This window comes from Scomber scombrus, chromosome 13 (genome assembly GCF_963691925.1).
Source record: "Scomber scombrus chromosome 13, fScoSco1.1, whole genome shotgun sequence".
NCBI classification, from domain to species: domain Eukaryota; kingdom Metazoa; phylum Chordata; class Actinopteri; order Scombriformes; family Scombridae; genus Scomber; species Scomber scombrus.
The window spans coordinates 12,170,618-12,193,215 of NC_084982.1; the positions used below are offsets into that span (position 1 = coordinate 12,170,618).

Genomic DNA, 22,598 nt, shown 5'->3' on the forward strand with positions numbered 1-22,598 from the left:
AGCATTTCCACTGTATCTTTATATCTCATTATTTTTTATCACACACTGAACTCACAAGGCAGTGCAGATCAGGGTAGCATTTTTAGGGTTAAGATTTGCACCTTTGGTCTGAAATTCACTAAATAGCTGTAAGACTTGTATCCACCACTGTGTGGTGCTCTCACAGAAAACTCTGTGTGGACAACTGATGAGAGCATGGGTTTAATTTTGCAATGCACTGACCAACAGGAAAAAATCTTTTCACCAGTAGCACAGATAAAAACAGACTCTGTTATAATTAAATTAAGATTAAAACAAAAAATGCCCAAATAATAATAATTTCCCCCCACAAAACAAATTGTGTGGTAGGAAGCACGTGTGTTTCTGCTCATCCTTAACAGCCGCTACCATGACATAATTAGAGGTGCCAACACAGGATCACACTCTGCACACACATCTGTGCAAAATGCGAAAGACAGTACAAGATGAGAGAAAATGTTTCAATAGTGATACACTCTACTAAAGCTATCATTTTCAGCTTCACTGTGGACCACATAATCTGCAGTCAGCCTGGTTATATTTAAGGCATCCTATACAGAAGATATAAACTTTGGAAAGTATCACCAAACAACAGTTTGTCACTCTTGCCACAGGCATTTTTATGAGGCTACCCATGCTGCACTGACATGTTACAGATGTAATTATGCACCATGGTATCGCCTGATACTTTGAGTTGTAACTAGTTCAGACTGAGAGTCTGGTCACAGAAAACGCAGCAGTGACTCAGCTACAGGTTGCTTAGACGATGCAAGACTGCTTGTATCAATACAATTTTGTAGACAGGTGAGTGTTTATGTGAACAGTATATTATTAGGCATCGCATGTCTCATCATTGTCTGTACAATGACTAATACAATACAATACCAGAGGGGCTCAGGGATAGTTGGATTATGGTTCGGGGGTTAGGGTCTTTGTATTAAAAAATTACTGGAATGGTTCCTTGGAGAGAAAATATACAATAAGTTTAGAGATAAAGATATTCAATTTCAAAAGTTTTTAAGGTGTAAATTAAGCCCAAAGTGACCTATTTCCAAAAAATAATGGTGTCAACAGAACAATGAAGCCCTCTGAGCCAGTAAATCTGGGAAATGTCTGGAGTTCCTGTTCATGTCCTGTCGTCACTTTCCAAGTTTAGATCACAGTTCTGCGGCTTCCCGCAGGAAAAGCCGGCAGAGAGAGGCATTTCCGTCAGTTTTTCAAACTCCTGGCTACATAGGTTTAGGACTACGAGAGAACCCGCCACCCTGCTGAGGTCAACAAAGGTCGACCAACATCCAGCAGTGGGGGTCACTGGGCAAGCTGCAAGAACAGGGCCAGTCCCCGGACTGAGTTAAGTTTTATGGACATGTTTTGACAGTTCAGAATAGTCATGAGAGTGTCTTTTTAAGTCCTGAGGCTAAACCGCAAGTAATACCTGAGCTACCTGTGGTCTGGGATGTCTTACTTACAGTAAATGTAGGCCAAGCCTAACCTGTGATGTTTAGCTTTCTGTTGCTCACTTCCCCTTAGGCCTCTCTTTAAGCCTAATTTTGTTTTAATTTATTGAACTATCAGGAGTATTGTAACATTTCTAACAGGATTTTGGGCTCATATAGACTGAGTTTTTACAATTGCCATTTAGCATTAAACCCCTCTGTTTCGCTTTGGAGATTAGAGCGGTGTAACCATGGGCGCAGCAAGATGTAAAGCCCGGTTCAGAAGCCAATATTGAAACATTCCTCCTCGGCCGGTAATCCGTTTATAAATTTATTCTTTAAACTTAGTTAGAATGCAATTACTAGGATAATTTCTGGGCACATACTGCATTTTACTGGCTGGTGCCATAAATAAATCACCCATTAATGTAACCAAAAGATAGTTATGATCTGCAAGAGTTTGCACTGCTGCCTTATGAAACAATTCGACTAGTTGAAGCAAAGCGCATAAGGAGACGCTCCTCACTTTATGGTTTTTCTAGATAACATATTACAAATTATTAGTTCACTAATGATTATTAAATGTAATTCAGGACTATTATAAGAGAAAGTCAAACTACGCATGCTTGACTTTAGACTTAAGCATTCATGGAGCACAAGATACTTTGACATTTTGACATCTTTCTCGGTTTGTCTCCATCAGCAGCGGTTGATTAAAGCGATTCCAACATGCGCTCACTCACAGCTGTATCAATGCAGTTGCACTATAACATATCAAAGTTATGGATCAAACCGTTTCAGAAAAAAATAACACTTAAACCAATAAAGGAACAACGAGAATAAACCAAATCAGAAGAAGAAAAAAAAGCAAACCTCGGTTTCCAAAGCTCATCGAGGATCCGGATGCCTCCAGCTGCCGGCACCATCGCGCAAGATTCAGAAAAGTTTTGATGAAAATGGAAAATAGATGAATAGATGATGTGGTGTCTAACATTGCTCCACATGTGCCATCGCTGCACACTTGGAATTAATCCACATGCCTTGATCTGTTCGTCAAAGTGTCCACAGGTCCTGTCACTCAGGAAAAGTTTAGTAGACTGCCTAGTTTTCATTTGAACGTGGAAGGAGGGAGGCGTGTGTGTCAGGGGAGGGAGGTGTGTGTGTATGTGTACGTGTGTGTGTGTGTGTGTGTGTGTGTGTGTGTGTGTGTATGTGTGTGTCCTCATTCTCTCTCCCTTTTGTAAGCTTTCCAGCCTCAGTTGCCCACCAAATGGGTTTCAGAGTGTGATGTGACCCATGTGGGGCAGCAGTTAGGGTTGTGACAGTGTGGGTGCAGCATGTTGCAGGGGCCTCAGGGGACTGGGTGGCATATAGGACAGGACGGCACATTCTGTGTCCACAATGCAATTAAATACGCTGAATAACAGCACTTGTTTTAATGGAAAGAGAAACATGCATCATCTCTATTTTGAGGTAGGCTACTGGAAACATATTTCTGCAGCAGCCTGAGAGAAATCAAGGACCAAAAGACAGTTTCTCTCTGCGTGCAGTGAGCCAGCAGAAATATTTCTGCATTTGTTCCGGCAGCCATAAGGAGCATAAAGGTGTTATTAAGACGTCACCGAGATTTACAGTGTGAACCTAAACGCAGGGTCATTCCTGATGAGGGTGTGTCACCACAGCTGACAGATGTAAGAGGGGAAACACAAACACATAGACATTATTGGGAAGAGAAGAATATGTAGATATTGACTGATCCTGTTAACCACCCCACCCCTTTCATTCATACAAACATACAGTTTTATTTTTCTCCTGAACTTGCTCAGTAATATGTTCACTGTCTCTGCCACAGCTTCTCTCTGGGCTTAAACACAAATACAAACCACATAGACATAGAAACAAATCTCATGTTCAAACACAGGCACAAACTTAGGCATAAGCTACATAAACTTATATCAAATATCAGAATGGACTGACTATGTTGTACACAAATCCCCGGTCTAGTGTTACAATGAATGGTGTAGAATGCAATAACACTTTTCAAAACTGAATCAGCTAAATTTGTATTATGCAAGATTTTAGTGTAAAAGACGAGAATCGTTTTATAAAGAATCCGCTTGCAGATGTAAACAAAGGATTTATGCCATCAGGTCAAGTCCCCAGATCAAATAATTACCCATGTGTCTATTTGCATCTGTACTGTGGTGTCTCAGGAAGTGGTTTATTTGCGCACACATTCAGGTAAAAGTGAGTGACGGTAGCTAAGAAACAAAGTATGGCATTGCTCAGCAACATCAAGACTGGACATGAAATTACTGACAGTAACTTCAATCAACTCAGAAAAGACATTCAGATGTTCAAAAAGCCTGACAATAATGACCTTCTGTTCTGTAGGATAAGATCCTCTGTCAATGGAAACTCTGACTAATGCAATGAGGTAAACATCCACTAGAAAACAAACGCTGAGATAATCAGCTGTCAACATATCAAAGATGAAAAATTGTAAGTCACAGAAATGGTGAATGATAGCAGAACACAGGAGAAAAGCCTGTAAACTCAAGCGTTCATATCAAATGACACTCTGTTAGCAAAACACTGAAGGACTGAAACAGCATTGCCAGCTCTCTTACACCCAAAGCGTGGCAGTCGTGATCAGGTTTCTGCTGAGGATCAGGTTCAAGATAGACAGCAGCAGCAGCAGGTGGGCTGCACCAGTGCTCAGATTACTGGGAGCTTGAATATTTCATCTGGAGACACTGGATGGTTACTGAAAAAGCAGGAGTCAAAGATGAGAAGCTGACCTGGAGGAATGAAACAGGACTCGCATCGTTCTCCTGAGGTTACCACGGATCAACTCTCATCATTAAGCTGTTACAATTACCAAACACAGGTGTCACTAACAGTTGGTATATTTATCTGGAGTACCATATTATCCAAATATTATCAGCTGGAAGACCACCAATCAAAATAAATAACAAGCAAAGCTTTTAAGCCAGTGACACACCGTTTCCTGTTACACCACTCCTGACAGGCAGAGCCACCGTTTCCTGACATGGAAGCATCTGCAGCTGTGATTCAACACCTGACCACAGTGTCAGCAAGTCCCACCGTTCTGCAGGGTTTGAGACTGTGTGGGTGGAAAATGGAAATGCATTGTTCTGTATGTGAAGCATCATCAACCCCGTCAAGCCTGGCAGTGTCTTGCCAGAGCCTGGACGCTCCCCTATGACATGCCCAGGTTTGCCCACTAACATACCCAGAGACAAATCCCTCTCTAGAACGCTGTGGTTCCTCCTGCCATGTTGCCATGGACCTGGATTAACAGCGCTGGATCAAAGCTCCCCAGCAGGTTCCTGCCATGGCGTTTCTATTGAAGGCAGCGATTATGATGACTGTGGAGGAAAAGTATCACACCTATTTGCTCAAATTATTTTCCAGTGTAGTAATTGAGTATGCAATATGTTTCTTACTGAAGTGAATGGGAAGGTGTGTGCAAACTTTTGGCTGATATTGTAGAAATTAGGTAATATGCAGTGTGGCATTAATATTATATTAAACATAACAATAATTAGTAATATATGTATTTCCTTTGAGGTCATGATAGCAGTACGTTCTCCTTATAATGTGACAGTGAATATTTGTGCTCTCCAAATTGTCAAAGGTTTAATTATGACTTGAGTGTGACAGTTTTTTTTATTGTTAACAGCAGTTTAACAAAAATTTAACAAACACACAAAAGTCCTTGATCAAGAACCTCTTACAGTAGTAAGTAGTAATAGTTTAGGGGAAACATTTTTTTGCAGGAACTTTTAACAGTAGTTCGACTAAAACATTTTAAGTCAAGGGCCACTTACTGACTTTTTCAGCAGTTTATACAAGACAAATAAAAAATCATAACCCTTACATACTGTTCGGGTCAAATTTGACCCGTTTTGACTTTTGACAGCTGTAAAAACACCACAAATGTCTTTTACTCTGAAATTTGATGACTTTCCCTAAAGTGACCCAAAATGCACAAAATGCACTTTTGTATAGGTGCAACAAATTTTTGTCCATTGAGGCTGTTACAGGTCAAATTGTGTGATTGTGTGATATGAGTTTTTTCTCCAAAAACAAGTGGTGTAAAACCTAAAAAATACACTCTCTCTGCTCTCTGAAACATTAATCAATGCTTAATCACCCATTTATTGATCAGATTGGCTATTGATACATTTTAAACAGATATGTGGTTTCAAAACTTGGTATAGACACTTTTTTTGAGGGGATTCTTAGACCAGGTGAAAACTGACCCAGAACAGACTGCAAGAGTGTATAATTAGAACAGTATGTAAGGGTTAAATGAAGGGCTACTATCTTGATTTCAATAGTAGTCATACAAAAAATAAATAAAATAAATCTAATCTTAAGGACCTCTTATTAATTTGTTTTTGGGGGCTTTCAATAGTTTGACCAAAAACAAAAATCTAAACTCAAAGGCTCCTATCTTTTTCAGGAGCACCCAACAGTAGTTTGACCAAAACATTTAAAAGAAATAAAAACATTTTTTAAAAACTCAATTAATTTTTTTGCATGATTTTTTCCCTCAGAGGTTTCAACAGTAGCTTGAAAAATAAAAAAATAAACTTGTGTGGTACATATGTGAGTCCATTTGTAAGGGAGCAGGAGTGGGGGTGTATGAGTGCTATGAGTGGTATATGTATATCTGTATGTATGTAAAAACTAGTAGGCTATGTGGACATTAAGGAGTTCACTCTTAAAGGGTGTAACACTTTCACTTTCACAATCACGCATTAAATAAACAGTATGATATTATAACATGCACACACGTTACATGGTTTCATTTCATGATCTCAACAGCTGGTGGGACATTTTCTTACATTTACAATGTCAGATGCAAATAGTCAAGAGCCAAGAATGAATGGAACAGACTAAATAACAGTAAAGGGGGGAGTTTAAAAGTTATTCACCATAGCAATCAAAACACTGTTAAACAGTAGTGGACAATTATTCTCAACCACCACCACCAACATACTCCTATGGGCTCCAACCAGACTCTCTCCTTGTAGGATTAACTTTGTCTGAGTGTTGTAAGGGTGTCTGCAGTGCGTGGCTGTCATGTGTAAAGGCTCAACTGAGTGTGCAATTGTAAATGTGAAACTCGTCATGTGTGAGGTCTGGTGCGCACGTTAATGCACACTGGCTACAGCACGAGCTGATATGCTTCTGACTGAGGGCGATAAGAGGCTTAAAGAATCAAAACCCACTTATGTCAAAGCATTTTGCGCTTTGATGCACCGATCACCTGCAATACTGTATTGTTCACAGTTACTGTAAGTATCAAGCATGGCACCCCATGAAATTCAGTAACCAAAAAGACATTCAGAAAGAGTGAATTCTTAAATATAATGGGGATAACTAAACATAATTATGAGAACAATGGCTACATAGATGCACATTTACCTTTCAGAGTTATACATGTAGAAAACAGAGAGAGCATCTTCCTTTTTTGAGCCCAAGCTTAATGTAAGAGGTTTCCAGGTCTCTAAGGCTCAAATTGAAAAGCTATTTTCTATGACTTTCTGTGTAACCTCAACTAAAGCCTATTTGTACGGTGGCCCTGAATGTCAAAATACAACATTTCACAAAACACATTTCATTTCAGAAAAAAATGGAAAAGGCAGGGATAACAGTTCTTGTTTGTGATTGGACATAGGAAGTTAACTCCCTTGGATACACTGACTGGCCGTGGCTGTATAGTTGGATGCTACAGGATCCTTATCTTCATTGACAAAGCTATCAAGAGCTTTCAAACTGCAGACAAGTTGATATTAACCAGGAGTTCCCAGACCCTGGTATACAGACCAGAACATTTAGTAGACATTTAGTAGACTTGACCACGAAGGAACCATGTGATTTGGTAAAAAACTGGATAATTGTATAAACTTGTGGGCTGTTATAGGCTATATTGGTGGTAAATACTTTGACCTTGGCACAGTCTGTGATGCATTTTCTTCAGCACTCCCTGTCATGCCATTGCCAACCTGAGGGTATGATAGATCCTCCTCTAGAAATGCAGTGTCGCACTATGCATTTATGACCAGTCAGCATATCCATATATTGTATCACTGACCAATCTAGATTAAACTCTGGATTGATATGGTTGCATAAAACCTATAGTGGATTAAGCCGCTATTTTCCGGTTATCCTGGCTGAATTTAGCGGGGACCCGAATGCACGAAAGCAGAGGCACATATTACCATGGAGATTTATTTTGTGCTTCTAGCCTGCTGCAGACCAGAGGGCTGTTGCACAAAAGCAGTATTAAGAAATCCAGGATAACTGAAAAAGCGAGGCTTGACCAAGTCTCATCAGTGCATCCTGGCTTAATCCGTTGCACGTTTGCCAAGACAGGATGAGGATATGCAAATTTGTCAAGCCAGGTCTAAGTAATTCAGATAAGTGCGCGTTCACGGCTTTCTTACATAGACCACTCGATCGATCACAGATTTACTGATGCAGACATGGAAGAAAAAACACTTCTTACCAGGTTAGCAACAGCTTCCAGCGGAACCTAATTAGGAGGTGAAACATATGTGTTAAAAGAGAAATAAGTCAGGTGTAATTAAACTGAAAGAAAAAGCCTGACGACTGAATTTGTAAGTAGTCCATATATATACACTTACTAACCACTGCTCCACTGAAAATAATCATAATTACAATTCAAGGAGTTACTGTCAATATCACAAATGAACAGTTGAACACTTTGCCTTAAAAGTGGGCAGCAGCAGTTCAGGTTCAACTCAGGAAATGTATCATAAAGACTGATTACAAACATTTATCAACAATTCAAGAATAACCATATTGACACATCTCTCTCTCTCTCTCTCTCTCTCTCTCGTGAATGAATGAATTACTCAGAGGGTGTGGCCACGGAAGGTGTTGAAGACGTGCACCGGTGATTTCAACAGCCTACCAAATCTGATAGAGCTGTAAACAGTGCCTTCATTCAGATGTTCAGCATCTCTAACTGAATATAAGAACATGCCTCTTGTGAAGAAACGTAGTGAAACACAGATTATGAAATTCTGTGTTTTGACCCTCAGGGCCTCCATATATTTGACTCCTAACTGGTGGGGACAACTGCTCTCCTCATCCAGCAGTCTCTCAACTCATTGCTTCTAGCTCATCAGAGTTGAGTCTCAGGTTGCATCCTCTAGTCTTAACATACAAAGCCTCTACATGTGCATGTGTGTGTGTGCCCACGCATGTGTTCACAAACCTTACATGTAACACAACCCCACACCACGTTCCCTGGGTGCCTGCTGCTGGCCTAAGGGTCCTGTCTGCACACGTGCTTGAAAGAGGGTGAAAATGAAGGGAGAAGAAACACACTGTGAAAACACAGGCACCCAGCTGTGACCATTCAAAACAAACAAAATATGTGAAACTCAAAGGCTCGCTCTTGCCAGCCAGGCAAAAAACAAAACGAAAAAGAAAAAAAAGAAAAAAGAAATTGAATGAGTCGCTGAGGAATAGAAATTGTGAAAAGAAGAGGGAAAAAGTAGTTAGTGGCTCTTGGCAGGTGATGTTAAAGGATTAGCAGAATGCACTCACCCTGGCATCTCTTGGTTCTGGGTTACAGAAAAGGTCTCTCAGTATTCAGTCTCCAGAATGAACTCACCCTCATATGCTAATGAAACCTGGACACATTCAAACTACAAAATTGGTTGGATTTGTTCATGTAAACACACACACAAAAACACACACACTTAAAACTCTCCAATGGTTGTTGTGCATCTTTTCACGACTGAAACAAAACCACATAGAATAACTGTCTTTCCTTTTAGCAACTGTCATCAAAATTTGAGCTTAAAACAATAAAACGTTTTTACTACTGTATTCAAGCAGTTGTCCTACACACACACACACACACACACACACACACTTGGCTTTATCTAAATCACACAAGATCATGACTCGTACACATTTCAAGATATTACAATCAGTCTTTATTATTGTTATTATATACTGTACAGTCTACTTACATCTTCTGAATGGGGTAAAAGTACATACAATTAATATATCAATATATTTTCTGTTTAAGTGCCATCTATTCTGCATGTCATTTAAATATGTAATGTTTTACATTTGAAAAAGGATTTGTATAAAAGCAGTTATTTTGTTAAAAAAATTATTTACTTTTTTACTGTGGTTAAGCTGAAAAGAAAGAAGCAAAATCACTTTAAAAAGACTTAATAATTCTTGTTAATCTTGTCACATTTCAGGGTGCATATATCACATTTCTTCATACTCTAGGTGCTACTGTAACATAAGGGAGCATTCCTCTGTTTTCTAAACATTAAGGTCTAATGTGACACAAACTGTCCATTAGTCCAACTGGGAGACAATAAAATGTCCCAGCTTTCCACACAAGCAGATAGACTAAGCAGAGATATAACCAGGAACAGAAACACTATCTATTTCAGTTCAGAAAAGAGGAGTGGAGTTTCTGTCTCAAACAGACTAAATTCAGAACTATTCAGATTACATTTCTGTCTGTGGACTCTGTTCACACACATCTGTATGTTTATGCTCAGAAAAAAACCTCAACCTCCCTGAACAAAAACATTAAGGCTACCAGTGTTTTTCAGAATAGCTTTTGTTTCTGTGGTTTTCCCTGGTCCGCCCCACATCCACTTCCTGTGAGTAGGCCTGGCATTCTTCCACATACTCACATAACCCATGTTCTGGGTTAACTTGAAACAAACATGCCATCATGGCAAACTTTTGCAAGACTGGTGTGCAATGACCACAATGCTGACAAAAACACTGATAACGGATTGCCACCTTGAACTTCTAATACGTGGGACAACTACACAAATCCTTTGCCCAGCAGAACCACAGACTGTGTAAATAAGGCCATCCCACACAGTCTCTATCAGTTTAGAGTACTGTAGATTAAAAGTCATTTTACAATTTCCCACTGCACAGCAGCTTTGATTCTCACTCGGTCTGAGAAATGTTAATGAAAGCTGGCTGTGCGTTTCCAGCAGAAAAAAACCCCAACACATTGTTCATATCCAAACTTTCAGAAAATGCAGAAAGTTGTGCTGTAGCTACTATAAAGCATAAAGTGACACATGAAAGATAAAGTATGCTGTCTGAAGAAGGGAAAAAATCATGCTGCTCCTTCACCTAACAGACTTTTACTGCCCTCCTATGCTCAACCATGAGACCAACACCTTGATGGAGTCATGAGTGACACTATGGATTTGCATGGCTACATGGGAAAAAGAGGTTTCCTTTACTTGTGCAGACCTGCCAACCACGGATGAATTTTTTGAGTACCACTTCTGCGACCTAGATACTTCAGATGCCAATCACTGCTGTTGGCAGAATGAATTATTGTACATAATTATATCCATTACTTATTGTGTACTTAATTTGCAATGGGGGTGTTTCCTTTAAGTTTTCCAAGACTAGGCAAAGTTAAATCCTAAATAGTACCAACACACGCACACACACCGCTCTCTCCCCTCAGTTCTCTCCTCAGTAGCTCACGGTGATACTTCAAAAGTATCCTCAGCGAGAAGCTGGCCACGTTACTTCTCATGTATATGTGTAAACAAGGGTGGTGGGTAATATAGGCTAGAGAGGGCTAAGTGTTCCCTAAACTTACTACAGGCTTTTGTACACCCTACACTGAATCCTGGTAAAGTTCAATATTGACAACGCTTTGTGTCAGCAGTTGAAAGACAGCAACACATTATATAGCCCCGAAGTTAGCAACAACCTGTACGCTGTAAGCGCTACTGAAACTGCTGCTCATTTCATTGAGAAAGATTAGGAGTTTCCAGTCTCTATGATCTCACAAGCAAGTGACAAGTACAAATACATGGGCTTGACTGATTTGGGGAGGCCTGCAGCTACTTCTAGGTCCACACAACGTGGCAAGACTGACATTAAAAACTAGTGTGCAAGGTAACCTTTCATTAGTCTTTTTTTGTTTTTCTTTATTGGCAGAGTGTATTGGTAAGAGAAGAAACCATCATGCCAGCATAATGTCTCGACTGGCTTGGCTACCATTTATCCATTTATCCTAAAGCCCACTGGCTTCTTTTTGTGTACCTTAAAATAACAACTCGTACCAACGTACTTTGATGTCAAAATGCATGCCTGCTACAAAAATGTGCACAAGTTGGCAGGTCTGCTTTTGTTAGTGAAAGTGAACAGAAAGTTCCTACTCAAAAATTCCAGTTAACCTTTTTTCAATGTTTGGCCACAGTAGAAAAGGACCACTGTCTCACATTCTGTGCATATAAGTAACTGTATGCAAAAACATACACATACATCTATTGAGATTGTGTGCATGCATGATTGTCCATATATGTGTAGTGAAGTCTGACAGCAAGTCCATCTTTGCAGACATATTGAAACAGTGACAGACTGATGATGCTGGGCTTGGCCAGAGGGTCAGAGGCTTCTCCGTGTCACATTATCCCAGAAGCACCCTCTGCAGGCGGTCAGCCGGCACGCTGCTCTCATCCTCCGACTCTGCGTCGCTTTGGGGGTTAGAGCTGCAGGGAGATGTGCACTCGGGGGAGCACAAGTAGTGCATGAGGGGAAGCCGGTACTTTCCACAGAAGTCCACAAATTTAATATGGCGCACACATGAATCGAAGTACACACCTGGAGAAGAGAGTGAAAAGAAAAACAAAGGCTGGGCAGTGACTTGTATCGTTCTGTGCAGATGTATACATCAACAAGACTTTGCAATCAGACAGAAAAAGACGAGAGTACAAAGTAAGTGTTCACATATTTAAATAAAATGTCATAGCTGTATATATATAAAAAAAAATAAAAAATCATAAATCAAAAGATGACTAAACACTAATCTGTGCATTTTTCTCAAACACAGTGAGAAAAAGTAAAGCCTCTTACCAGCACACTTTGGGTTAGGGCACTTGCTGGCCAGGTCCAGGTAACGCAGCAGGTTTGAGGGCAGTTCGTGGGGAAAGTACGGAATATTTCTGCTCTTAATGGTACGTCCTGACAACTCTAGCAGCGAGGGCGGGTCGTAGGTCATCTCCTTGACGAAGCGCACAACCAGTGGGTTCCCACGCAGACTGAGCTCCTGCAGGTGCACCAGGCTAAGGATCTCCCTCGGCAGGTAAGTGAGCAAGTTGTTGTGGAGACTTAAAGATCGCAGAGAGTAGAGCCTGTGAGACAAAGAAGCTCTTTGAAATGTTTTCATTTACTAAACATGACTATGTGATCAATGCAGGGCGACTCCATGTACAATTGTATGTTATCTCTGAGAAGATAGTTTACAGCAGTATAAACTGGTTATATAGTGTGGGTGTGTGCTACAATTACCTAGTGAGCTGCGGGGGGACACTTTGGATGCGGTTGTCACATAAGACCAGGTAGCTGAGGTAGGGCAGGTTAGCCACTTCTGGAGGAATGGCTGAGATGAGGTTTCCACCCAAATACAACAGTTCCAGACTGACAGAAACAAAGAGAGGAAAAGAGTGCATTCAAAATCAGGTTAAATGTTTAGAAAATACAAAATACTACAGAGGACAGTATAGCAGTGATTTTTACACTACTTTTAATTGTGATTTGGTCACAATTTTTTTTTTATCAGGACCTTTAACCTTTTTTGTCTGATGTACCTCACAGTCCTTCATTGACATGAGTGCAGATGGTACTGCTGACTAAGGTTGGTAGGAGCCATGTCCTGTGCAGTCAGCCTTCATTGGCTGGTAGTTTATTGCTTATTGTGTTAAAATCTACACTCACACTAAAGATAGAACTCACACTTATTTTAAATCCTATTTCTGTGTTTATTTAACTAATAAACACAAATAAGTGACTATGTGGTGTTCCAACACATTTCTGTAAATGAATTGAAATGATTTGGTTTTTTTTATCTTTAGTCAGCGGTTTGTCTGTAACACAGCTTAAACAGATGCCAAGACACTGACAGTTTATTTTATTCTACAGTCTACAGGTATTATTTTTATTATAGGCAGCAGGGAGTGACTGTAGTTTAATGTGAGACGCTAAACTGATAAAAACTACAGTCACCAACAGATAGTTGATCATTTTGTATTAACAGTGACATATTGGTGACTCACAGTCTCCGTTTAACCAGACAGAGAGAATGGTGCTATGCACTAAAAAAGTTTATAGTGTCTAAAACAACAAATTTTAGCTTCAACATCAGCAGTTTACATTGGCAGTGTTGCAATATCCAGGTCTATATTTCAGGGGGTTAGGACCTGGTCAACAAAACTCAGTGACCCCCAGATTAAAAGTAATTCAAACCACAAGGGGGAGCTGAAGATGCATGTTTTCATGCTTACAGGCGCCATATGTAAGAAATGGACACATGTCAAGTTCATACTCCAAACACTAAACACTAAACATTGGACCAAATCACCAGAAAATTGTCCACCCCTATCATAAGAAACAAGATCCCTCCTATAGGTCTTTCTTCCCGCGTCCTCCCCCCAATACAGAGATGTCAGTGATATAACATCAGCACTGTTAATTCTTCACATTCTGTTTGTAGTTTTAGTTACATTTTGAATGTTTTAAATTAAAATTCTTACATATAGGATAATCTCACGTCAACTTTGTTTTTGCTTTACACACATTTATGCATCACCAACTCACAGAGAAAAAAAAATGTGTGCAAAGTTAACACATAATTTCATTTTTCCTAACTGAGATAAACAAGATATTTCTGTGATGACCTCAAAACCACTGCATCCAAGTTCAGAAGACAACTCAAAAGATATATGTTGCTTGTGGTATTACAACAAAAATGACCCTGGTAGGTTAATGGATGTATAGAGTACACAGGGGTGTAATTGGGGGTGAAACAGAGAGAGAGAGAGAGAGCAATGGATGGCTGGTCAGCGAAAGTAAGCTGTCAGGCCATCTGCCTGCTGGAACTGATGACACAGCGACTGCGAGACAGGAAGCCATTATACTGTCCTTGGTGGCTGAGCACTGATCAAGCCCACTCTATGATGGGAACTGAGACATTCAGGGTCTGCTCACTGTCCAGTGTCCTCACACACACAAGTCAGCCAGCAGAGATTTAGATTAGTTGTTGCATGTTTTAGGGGAAGTATTCAAAGCTCAGCATTTCCACAAGTGAGCTTTTTTTCTGGGCCATTCCAAACAAGAAACACTGGGCCATAGCGAGGTTATATAGGTTGTACTGTTAAACTTAGGAAAGGGTAAGATAGAAACAGTCTAACAGCTGGCACCCTACTTATGTCAATTTCACTCACTCTCTTCAGGCCAGCTGGACTCCTGCTGCTACATGCGACAGCTTATGTAGTGCTGCAATTAGTGTTGTCTTGATACTAAAATTATGACTCTGAAACGACTAAATATCTTTATAATGAAACAACACCATAGCAAAAACATAAAATAGCAAAAACAAAAAAATAATGTAATAATATATTCAGTCTGGATGTGAAACATGTACATAGGGGGCTTTGTGGTGTCCATGGGCTTGCCCTGACTGTCAGCTATGTAAGCAAAATAATGTCATCTTTCACTCTGTGCATCTGCTGCAGCAGGAGTGGAAGCAGAGTGCTACACATACACACTAACCTGCTGTCACATATTGATGCAACTAATTCAGCTTATTAAAACAATGTCATTCCTAAGCTACAGCCACAAAATAGGGTATAGTACTGTTTATAAGGCGGGGTATTGTGATACCTTCCTATTATCCGTATTCCATGCTACACTAGTTGCCGTTAGTGTCCCTTTTCTCAATTCTCAGGTGTTTTCATTCATTTTAGACTCCTGGGTAATAAGCAGTTTAAACAGAAAACAAACAGTCAATTTTTCAATCATGTACTTTTTGTCCATAGTTAGTATTCTCTGTACAGATGTACACAAGCTGAAAGACATTTTTTCTCTCCTGTGCGGCCACATAAAAATATAACACTGTTGTGATAATTTGTTCATTTGCTATTTTTGTTTTTCTTATTGAATACATGTTGTAATAATAATGTGTGTTAAATGTATTCCCTGGCTTTGAAACTACTATTTTTACTATGAGTAACTCCTGTGGGTTTAGCTGGAAAAACCAATCTGGGGCAGTATGAAACAGCTAAGTAAACAACTATGCTGCACGCACGATGAATTATCATGTTTACAGGATTAAAGTCTGGAAATTAGCATGACACTTCCAGACAGAGGAAACAGCAATAGTGGAGTGGTAATACAAAGTCATATATGGTTTCAGTTATCAAAGCTAATCATAGAAATAAAAAAACTGACCACATTTAAATTACCTTTTCATAAATACATTGTGTGACTAGCTGTAATGGATCCTGTAAATCGTTTTGAGAAGACTGTTACCAGGTTAAATAGGTGGGTCAACTCTTCTGAGTCAGGTGAGAGTGTTCTTACTTTCTATGGCACAACTGATAAAATGGGAAGAGATGCAGCATACAGACTGCAAATGCAACAGATTAAAGCTAGACTGTCATGACTATAACTCAGGAAAGCACTAAACATTTCTAATGCCAGGATGCACTTTTGTTAGTACAGAATATAGAGGCAACTGTATGACTAATAGATAACAGGGTTGGGAAGATAAATAACAAATGCGAGTGCTCGGAAAATGAAATTATGCCACTCATGCACTACCACTCACACTACAGTGTAGTTAGATATTTGATGTAGGCTTTAACTTACTTATTTACATTGCTCAATTATTTGTTTGATCATTTAGCCTATTAGCTGTCAGATTTGTTAAAGATGCCATCAGTTTCCTAAAGACCTAGGGGGCATTTTAAAATAGCTTGTTTTGTCCAACCAACAGTCCAAAACCCAAAGATATTGCATTTACTATCAAACAGGGTTTTCCCTGGATTTTTCATGACAAAGGTGGAAAAGGTTGCAGAACATGCATGTTGTGTTGTATAGTTTGTTCGTGCACCTTAGAGTGTTATGCACTTAAGTTAAAAAAAATCATGATTTCACAGACAAAAGTGCCCACAAGGATTTCAATTTTCTATCAAGATAGAACAAAAAGATGAAAAATAAAGGTTGTGACAAACAACTGTGTGTGTGTGTGTGTGAGTGTTTTTTATAGGCCATGGATACAATAATATAATAATAATATATTTCCCAATTCTACACTATCACGATACCTGTGTGTCAATTCGATTCAGAATAAAATGAATAAAAAAGGACACTATTTTCAGTCTCTTGCTCCAGTTTACTGTGTGCCAAAGCATTCACTGGTGTCCTTATTCCACTGAGATACCATATGACACATAACTGGCCATTAGGATAAATGGTCCAAAGCATTTTTATTTTAAAATGCTGGCTGTATTAATGAATGAATGAAATTTTACGAGCCTTACAGTCACCTGTCTGTATGAGAATAACAAGGGGAAGGCGCAGTGCTGTGTTGTTATTAATGTAAAGTTAATGTGTCTCCACCAGTGAAGAGCAGCCTCTCTGCTGAACTGTTAGCTGCAGGGAAAGCCATCATTGTCCACCACGCTGAGCAGGCGCATGGCTGTTGAGGTGAGGCAGACTGAGCAACAAGTTATTTTCTTTATTGGTTAATGTTGTTTAATGTTGGTCTCGTTTCTTACTGCTGGAGTTTGTGTAAGATAATTACTCGATTACTTATCTTCAGTAACCTTTAAAGTAAGAGACTGAGAACAGAAGTCGTCGAACAGCCAACTGGGACTTTATTGAAGATGTAGCAAACATAGCAGACACCAACAACGAACATCCAAGAAACAGTGAAGAACAGTCCCGACCTACGCCCCTTCATACTATTTATACTACTGTTTGACACGTCGGCGTCATTTGTTATTGTGTGTGTGTCAGGTCAACCTGACCCAGCGTGTTCCAGCCAAGATTCGGTTTCCTGGAAGCCTAACAACTTTCTAGTAAGTTTTGGCTTCCTGATCTCACTTGGGGATATCAATATGGTAAAAACAACTCCTTAAAAAGCTCCACTCTGCTATCATTAGTCTTGTAGAATGTTCACAGAATACTACACATTCATCTCACAAAGGTAATTATTTAGTCATTAAATCAAAGAATGCTTGCAACCGTTGCCATTTTTCAAAATGAACAACAAAACACCTGTAATGTGTGCATGCTGTAGACTATCCAAGTGCTACACTGTTTCTTCAACGTCACATCATAGTTTTCAACAAAGGCGGAGGCCAAAAATACAAAGGTGGACACAGCGGCTCGGAGCTCTCTGCCCCGGTGTTTTTGTTGCTGAATGTGTGGTTCTGTGTGCACGAGATAACCTGTGTGAATGGTTTGAAACCTGCATTCACCAGTGCAGAGTTGCGGAACGTTGGATTCGCAAATCGAATCGACACCACGAAGGACTTTTAACAGTCTCATAACATAGCGAGACCACTGGCCCCTCCATGGATTGTTGTTGTGCCTGTTGACGACGTAGGGAACGGAGACAGGAGCGAGGTTGCACAGCGGGCCTGCTAGCCAGCCCCTCAGACCGGCTCTACCAAGCATTTTCATGACAAATGCCAGATCTATCATCCACAAAACAGACGAGCTGGAGCTGCTGATGGTAGAGAATTACCACACTCGAGACTGTTGTGCGACGATTATCACGGAAACCTGGCTTCACTCGCTCATCCCGGACGCGGCAGTACAGCTAGCGTGCTGCACGATGCCCCGCTTCGACAGGACCAGCAGCTCCAGCAAGACCAGAAGGGGGGGACTCTGTATCTACGTGCATCAAGTTTGCTGTACAAATAGCAGAGTTATAAACACCCACTGCTCTCCAGAGCTAGAGACAATGACAGTTATGTGCAGGCCTTTTTATCTGCAGAGAGAGTTAACAGCGGTGCTTGTTACTGCTGTGTATATACCTCCCGATGCTAACGTTAGCGCAGCTCTCTCCCAGCTCCATGATGCGATATGTACACAGCTCATCCCGAGGAAGCTTTTATTTTGGCTAGAGATTTTAATCAGGCCTGTCTAAAGACTGTTTTACCCAAGTTTGTGCAATATGTACAAGGTCCCACCAGAGATAAAAACACACTAGACCGGGGTCTATTCAAACCTAAAGGAGGACAATCCCTTCCCCACCTGGGCATGTCTGACCACATCTCGCTGCTCAGTGTCCCAGCCTACAAACCCCTCAGGAGAAAAATCAAACCAGCCATGAGAACTGTGAAAACCTCGCCTGAGGGAGCACTCAGCCAGCTCCAGGACTGTGCCAACACAGAATGGACTGTCTTTGATCACCTGGAGCTAAACGAACACACTGAGACTGTACTGTTTTACATTAAGACCTGCACTGAAAATGTCATGGTGGACAAACAGATCAGAGTGTTTATTAATCGGAAACCCTGGATGACAGAGGTGCGGTCACTGCTGAGGGCCCGAGTATCTGCTTTTAAAGCTGGTGACCGAGAACTGTACACTGTGGCCAGAGCAAACCTGAGGAGAGGAGTCAAAGCTGCCAAAAGGGACTACAAAAGAAAGGTGGAGAACCATCTGGCTGACAACAACCCGAGGCAAGTGTGGCAGGGTTTACAGCATCCAACGAACTATAAAGGCATCTCCTCAGAGGTAACAAATGCTGATGCCTCGCTGGTGGAAGAACTAAACCACTTTTTCACCCGCTTTGAGGCAGAGAGGCCCCACCCTGCTCCTACGACCTCACGGCCCTCCAGCACCCATCTGCTTGAGCTGCAGGAACATCAGGTGAGAGGGGTTCTGAAGGCCGTTAACCCACACAAAGCGGCAGGACCACACGGGGTACTGGGCAAAGTACTGAGGGCGTGCACTGACCAGCTGTCAGGGGTCCTAACGAGGATCTTTAACACCTCCCTGAAACAGGCCACCGTCCCACCCTGCCTGAAAGCAGCCACCATCATTCCTGTCCCCAAAAAAAACACCATAAGCAGCCTTAATGACTACAGACAGGTGGCACTGACCTCTTTGGTCATGAAGTGCCACGAGAGGCTAGTCCTACACCAGCTAAAGTCCTGCCTCCCTCAGAACTTTGACCAGCATCAGTTTGCTTACAAGGAAAACAGGTTAACAGCTGTTGCCATCGCCACTGTTCTCCACACTGCCGCGAGCCACACGGAGAAACAGGGGAACTATGTCAGGATGCTTTTTGTGGATTTTAGTTTGGCATTCAACACCATCCTGCCGAACAGTCTCATCAAGAAGCTGACTGACCTGGACTTCCCACCCCTCACCTGCGACTGGATTAACAGCTTCCTGACGGACCACCCACAGACAGTGAGGGTTGGGCCCCACACATCCTCCACCAGAACTCTCAGCACAGGCTCCCCTCAGGGCTGTGTGCTGAGCCCCTTCCTGTATGGTTTATACACACATGACTGTGTCCCCTCCCACAACTCAAACATCATCGTCAAGTTCGCAGACGACCCTACAGTGGTGGGTCTCATCTCCGACGGCGACGAGACAGCGTACAGGGAAGAGGTCCAGAGGCTCGTAGCCTGGTGTTCAACGAACTACCTTTTGCTGAACACCAACAAAACCAAGGAGATGGTGAAGGACTGGAGGAGGAAGAGAGTAGACCCCGCCCCACTACAGATAGACAGTGTCAGTATGGAGAGAGTCTCCTCATTCAGGTTTCTCTGTGTGCGTGTGGCTGAAGACCTAACATCGCGCCACGACAGAAAGCGTGCTGACGTACTGCATCATGGTGTGGTATGCCGGCTGCACAGCCAAAGACAGAAAAACCCTGCAGGGTGTCATACAATCGGCACAAAAAATCATCGGCTGACTCTCTGGGGCTCAATAGGGCAAGGAAGATCCTGTCTGACCCATCTCACCCCGGCAAAGGCCTCTTCAACCTTCTGCCCTCCGGCAGAAGATACAGGGCCTTGAGGAGCCGAACAAACCGGCTCAGAAAATCGTTTTATCCTTGGGCAATGAGGCTCCTGAACAATTAACCCCCAAGTCTTCTTCTATCTTTGTCCTTGTATGAAAGGGTGTACCTCAGAGATCTGTACTAGGACCATTATTATTTTCCATACAAGTTAATAATCTTTACGAAAACGTATAAAATGCACTGTTCCGTTTAATTCTGATGATACTGTTACCTATTGCCCTTCCCCATCAGTAGTCCTTCAGTCTGGGTTTATATTGTTAAAAAGCAAGCTGGGTATTTTCAAAATGTTCAGTTTTTTTTCTATTTTGTTAGACAAGTGATGTTCCTCAAGACTAGCTAGCTTAACTGTCGGTTATATTTCATATTGCAGTTCAGCGGATTAAGGACACTGGTGAATGATTAGGAACACAGTGCACTGGAGTAAAAGCTCCAAAATAGCATCCGCCCTTCCAATTTACTGAATTGGTTTTGAATTGAGAATCGATTCTGAATCAAATTGTTACACCAAAAATTAAAATCATCTTGAATGTTCCTCCTTTCCTGTGTACATACATGAATTTAAAATCAATGGGGCGGTGTTCTCATGATGTTCTACTGATGACAGTACCCCAACTATAGGCAAATTCACTTTTAAATTTGCTGCCCCTTACCCCTGGACTAATGTAAAGTAGGGCTTGAAATTGTCAGAGCTGATAACTGTTATAAAGCCAACATTAAAATCAAGTAAATTCTAAAATGACCTACAAAATAGTAATTAACCTACTCTTGGTCAGTGCATTCGTTTTTAAACGATTGTTCTCCCTAGACCTGCAAGGATTAATCAATTAATCGATTTGTTGTTGGACTGAAAATGTAGGTACTGACAAAAGAATACATTTGAGGTCGAGTCTTGCGCTTCAAAAAGTAGTTACTAGACCAGAAGACTCATTGATAAATCAAGAAAATAATGGACAGATCAACGATAATGAAAATAATGATTGGTAGCAGCTTTTGTTCTTACCTTATTTTGGTTTACCCGTTTATGCATGTAAATGAAGTCTTGTCTATATGCTTACTGCACCTAAAACATTTTTTGTATACTTTTTTGAAGGATATTAAGTGGATATCGTTAATTCCTGACTTACTTGTCTTGTCTGTTTATATAGAGTGTGTTTATTGACTTAGCTGCAATGTAACTGTGTAACTTTTATCAGTTTAAGGTCATGGCAACCTCTTGGCAAGATACCAGACCTACTTTTGATGATGATGATGATGATGCCCAGTTAGTCAACAGTTAGGTCTGTTTCCTCCATTACCTACCTGGTTAGATTTTCTATCTCTGCAGGTATACTCTTCAGTCTATTTCCGCCAATGGAAAGTGATTGCAGACGCAGCAGTTTCATGCACTGAAGCGGGATCTCTTCAAATCGGTTGCCCCCAAAGTTCAACACCTCCAGCTGCAAAGAGCCAAACTCCTTGGGCAGTGAAAACTCATCCAGGCGGTTGTTCTTGGCTATCAGTGTTTTCAGCTTGGTCAATCGCGTAATGCCCTCACAGATGGACGTCAGTCTGTTGTTACTGATGTCCAAAAACTCGAGGTTGCAGAAAAGGCTGACCGACGAGGGGAGCGAGTCCAGACGATTGTGATTCAAGTAGAGCTGTTTGGCGTCTCTTTTCCTCTCGGCGCTGATACTGTCAACGCTGAAAGTGTTCAAACTCAATCGGGAGAAATCAAGCACGCCGTCACCCGCTGCCGCTGCCCCTTCGTGAATCTCCATTTTGGCAATTTTTAGTGTGAATTTAAACTGTGAACAAAGTCCTTGTGGAAGTTTTGGTTTTGGCTGAAACGCCCCCGTGGACCGCCAGTTAGCTCCAGGTCTCGTTGTCTGTTGTTAACGTGGGAACCGAAAATATCTCTTTACTCCCTCCTGTAACATTCAGCCGCATCTCGCTAGTGAAAATCTAGGTCACTAACTCAGTGCTGAGGGCAGGCGACATGTATCCACACTCAGCACTGTGTCGCTGTGCTACAATGCAGCCGTTCTTTGGGGGAATATTTGCTTCCATGTTTAGTGATTGGCTAAACCTGAGGGAAAACCCGCCCACCGCACAATTGATTGGCTAATCTCCTAATCTGTCATATTGCATGACTAATTCTTAAGGCTTTTTGAAACAAATTTATTGCTCAATTTAGTGACGTTTTTGCAATCGTAAACTACCGCATTGATGGGTGTAATGTAGGCGATTAA

General features: G+C 41.2%; 1 protein-coding gene across 1 annotated transcript; it reads right to left on the bottom strand.

Moving 5' to 3' along the window:
* Nucleotides 1-9,448: 9,448 nt before the first annotated feature.
* On the bottom strand, nt 9,449-22,382 carry lrrc58b (leucine rich repeat containing 58b). Its single transcript, XM_062432117.1, has 4 exons — nt 21,670-22,382; nt 12,831-12,959; nt 12,396-12,673; nt 9,449-12,143 (listed from the first exon to the last, which is right to left on the bottom strand). The coding sequence occupies exons 1-4, from the start codon at nt 22,125-22,127 to the stop codon at nt 11,950-11,952; spliced, it is 1,059 nt and encodes a 352-aa protein (XP_062288101.1). The 5' UTR covers nt 22,128-22,382; the 3' UTR covers nt 9,449-11,949.
* Nucleotides 22,383-22,598: the final 216 nt, after the last annotated feature.

Excerpts from the sequence above, each read along its gene's own strand:
- lrrc58b (XM_062432117.1), bottom strand. The coding sequence starts at position 22,127 with ATGGAGATTCACGAAGGGGCAGCGGCAGCGGGTGACGGCGTGCTTGAT. Across the intron at positions 12,960-21,669 it reads GAGATAGAAAATCTAACCAG|TCTGGAACTGTTGTATTTGG; the intron begins GTAGGTAATGGA and ends TGTTTCTGTCAG. Across the intron at positions 12,144-12,395 it reads CCCTAACCCAAAGTGTGCTG|GTGTGTACTTCGATTCATGT; the intron begins GTAAGAGGCTTT and ends TCTCTTCTCCAG.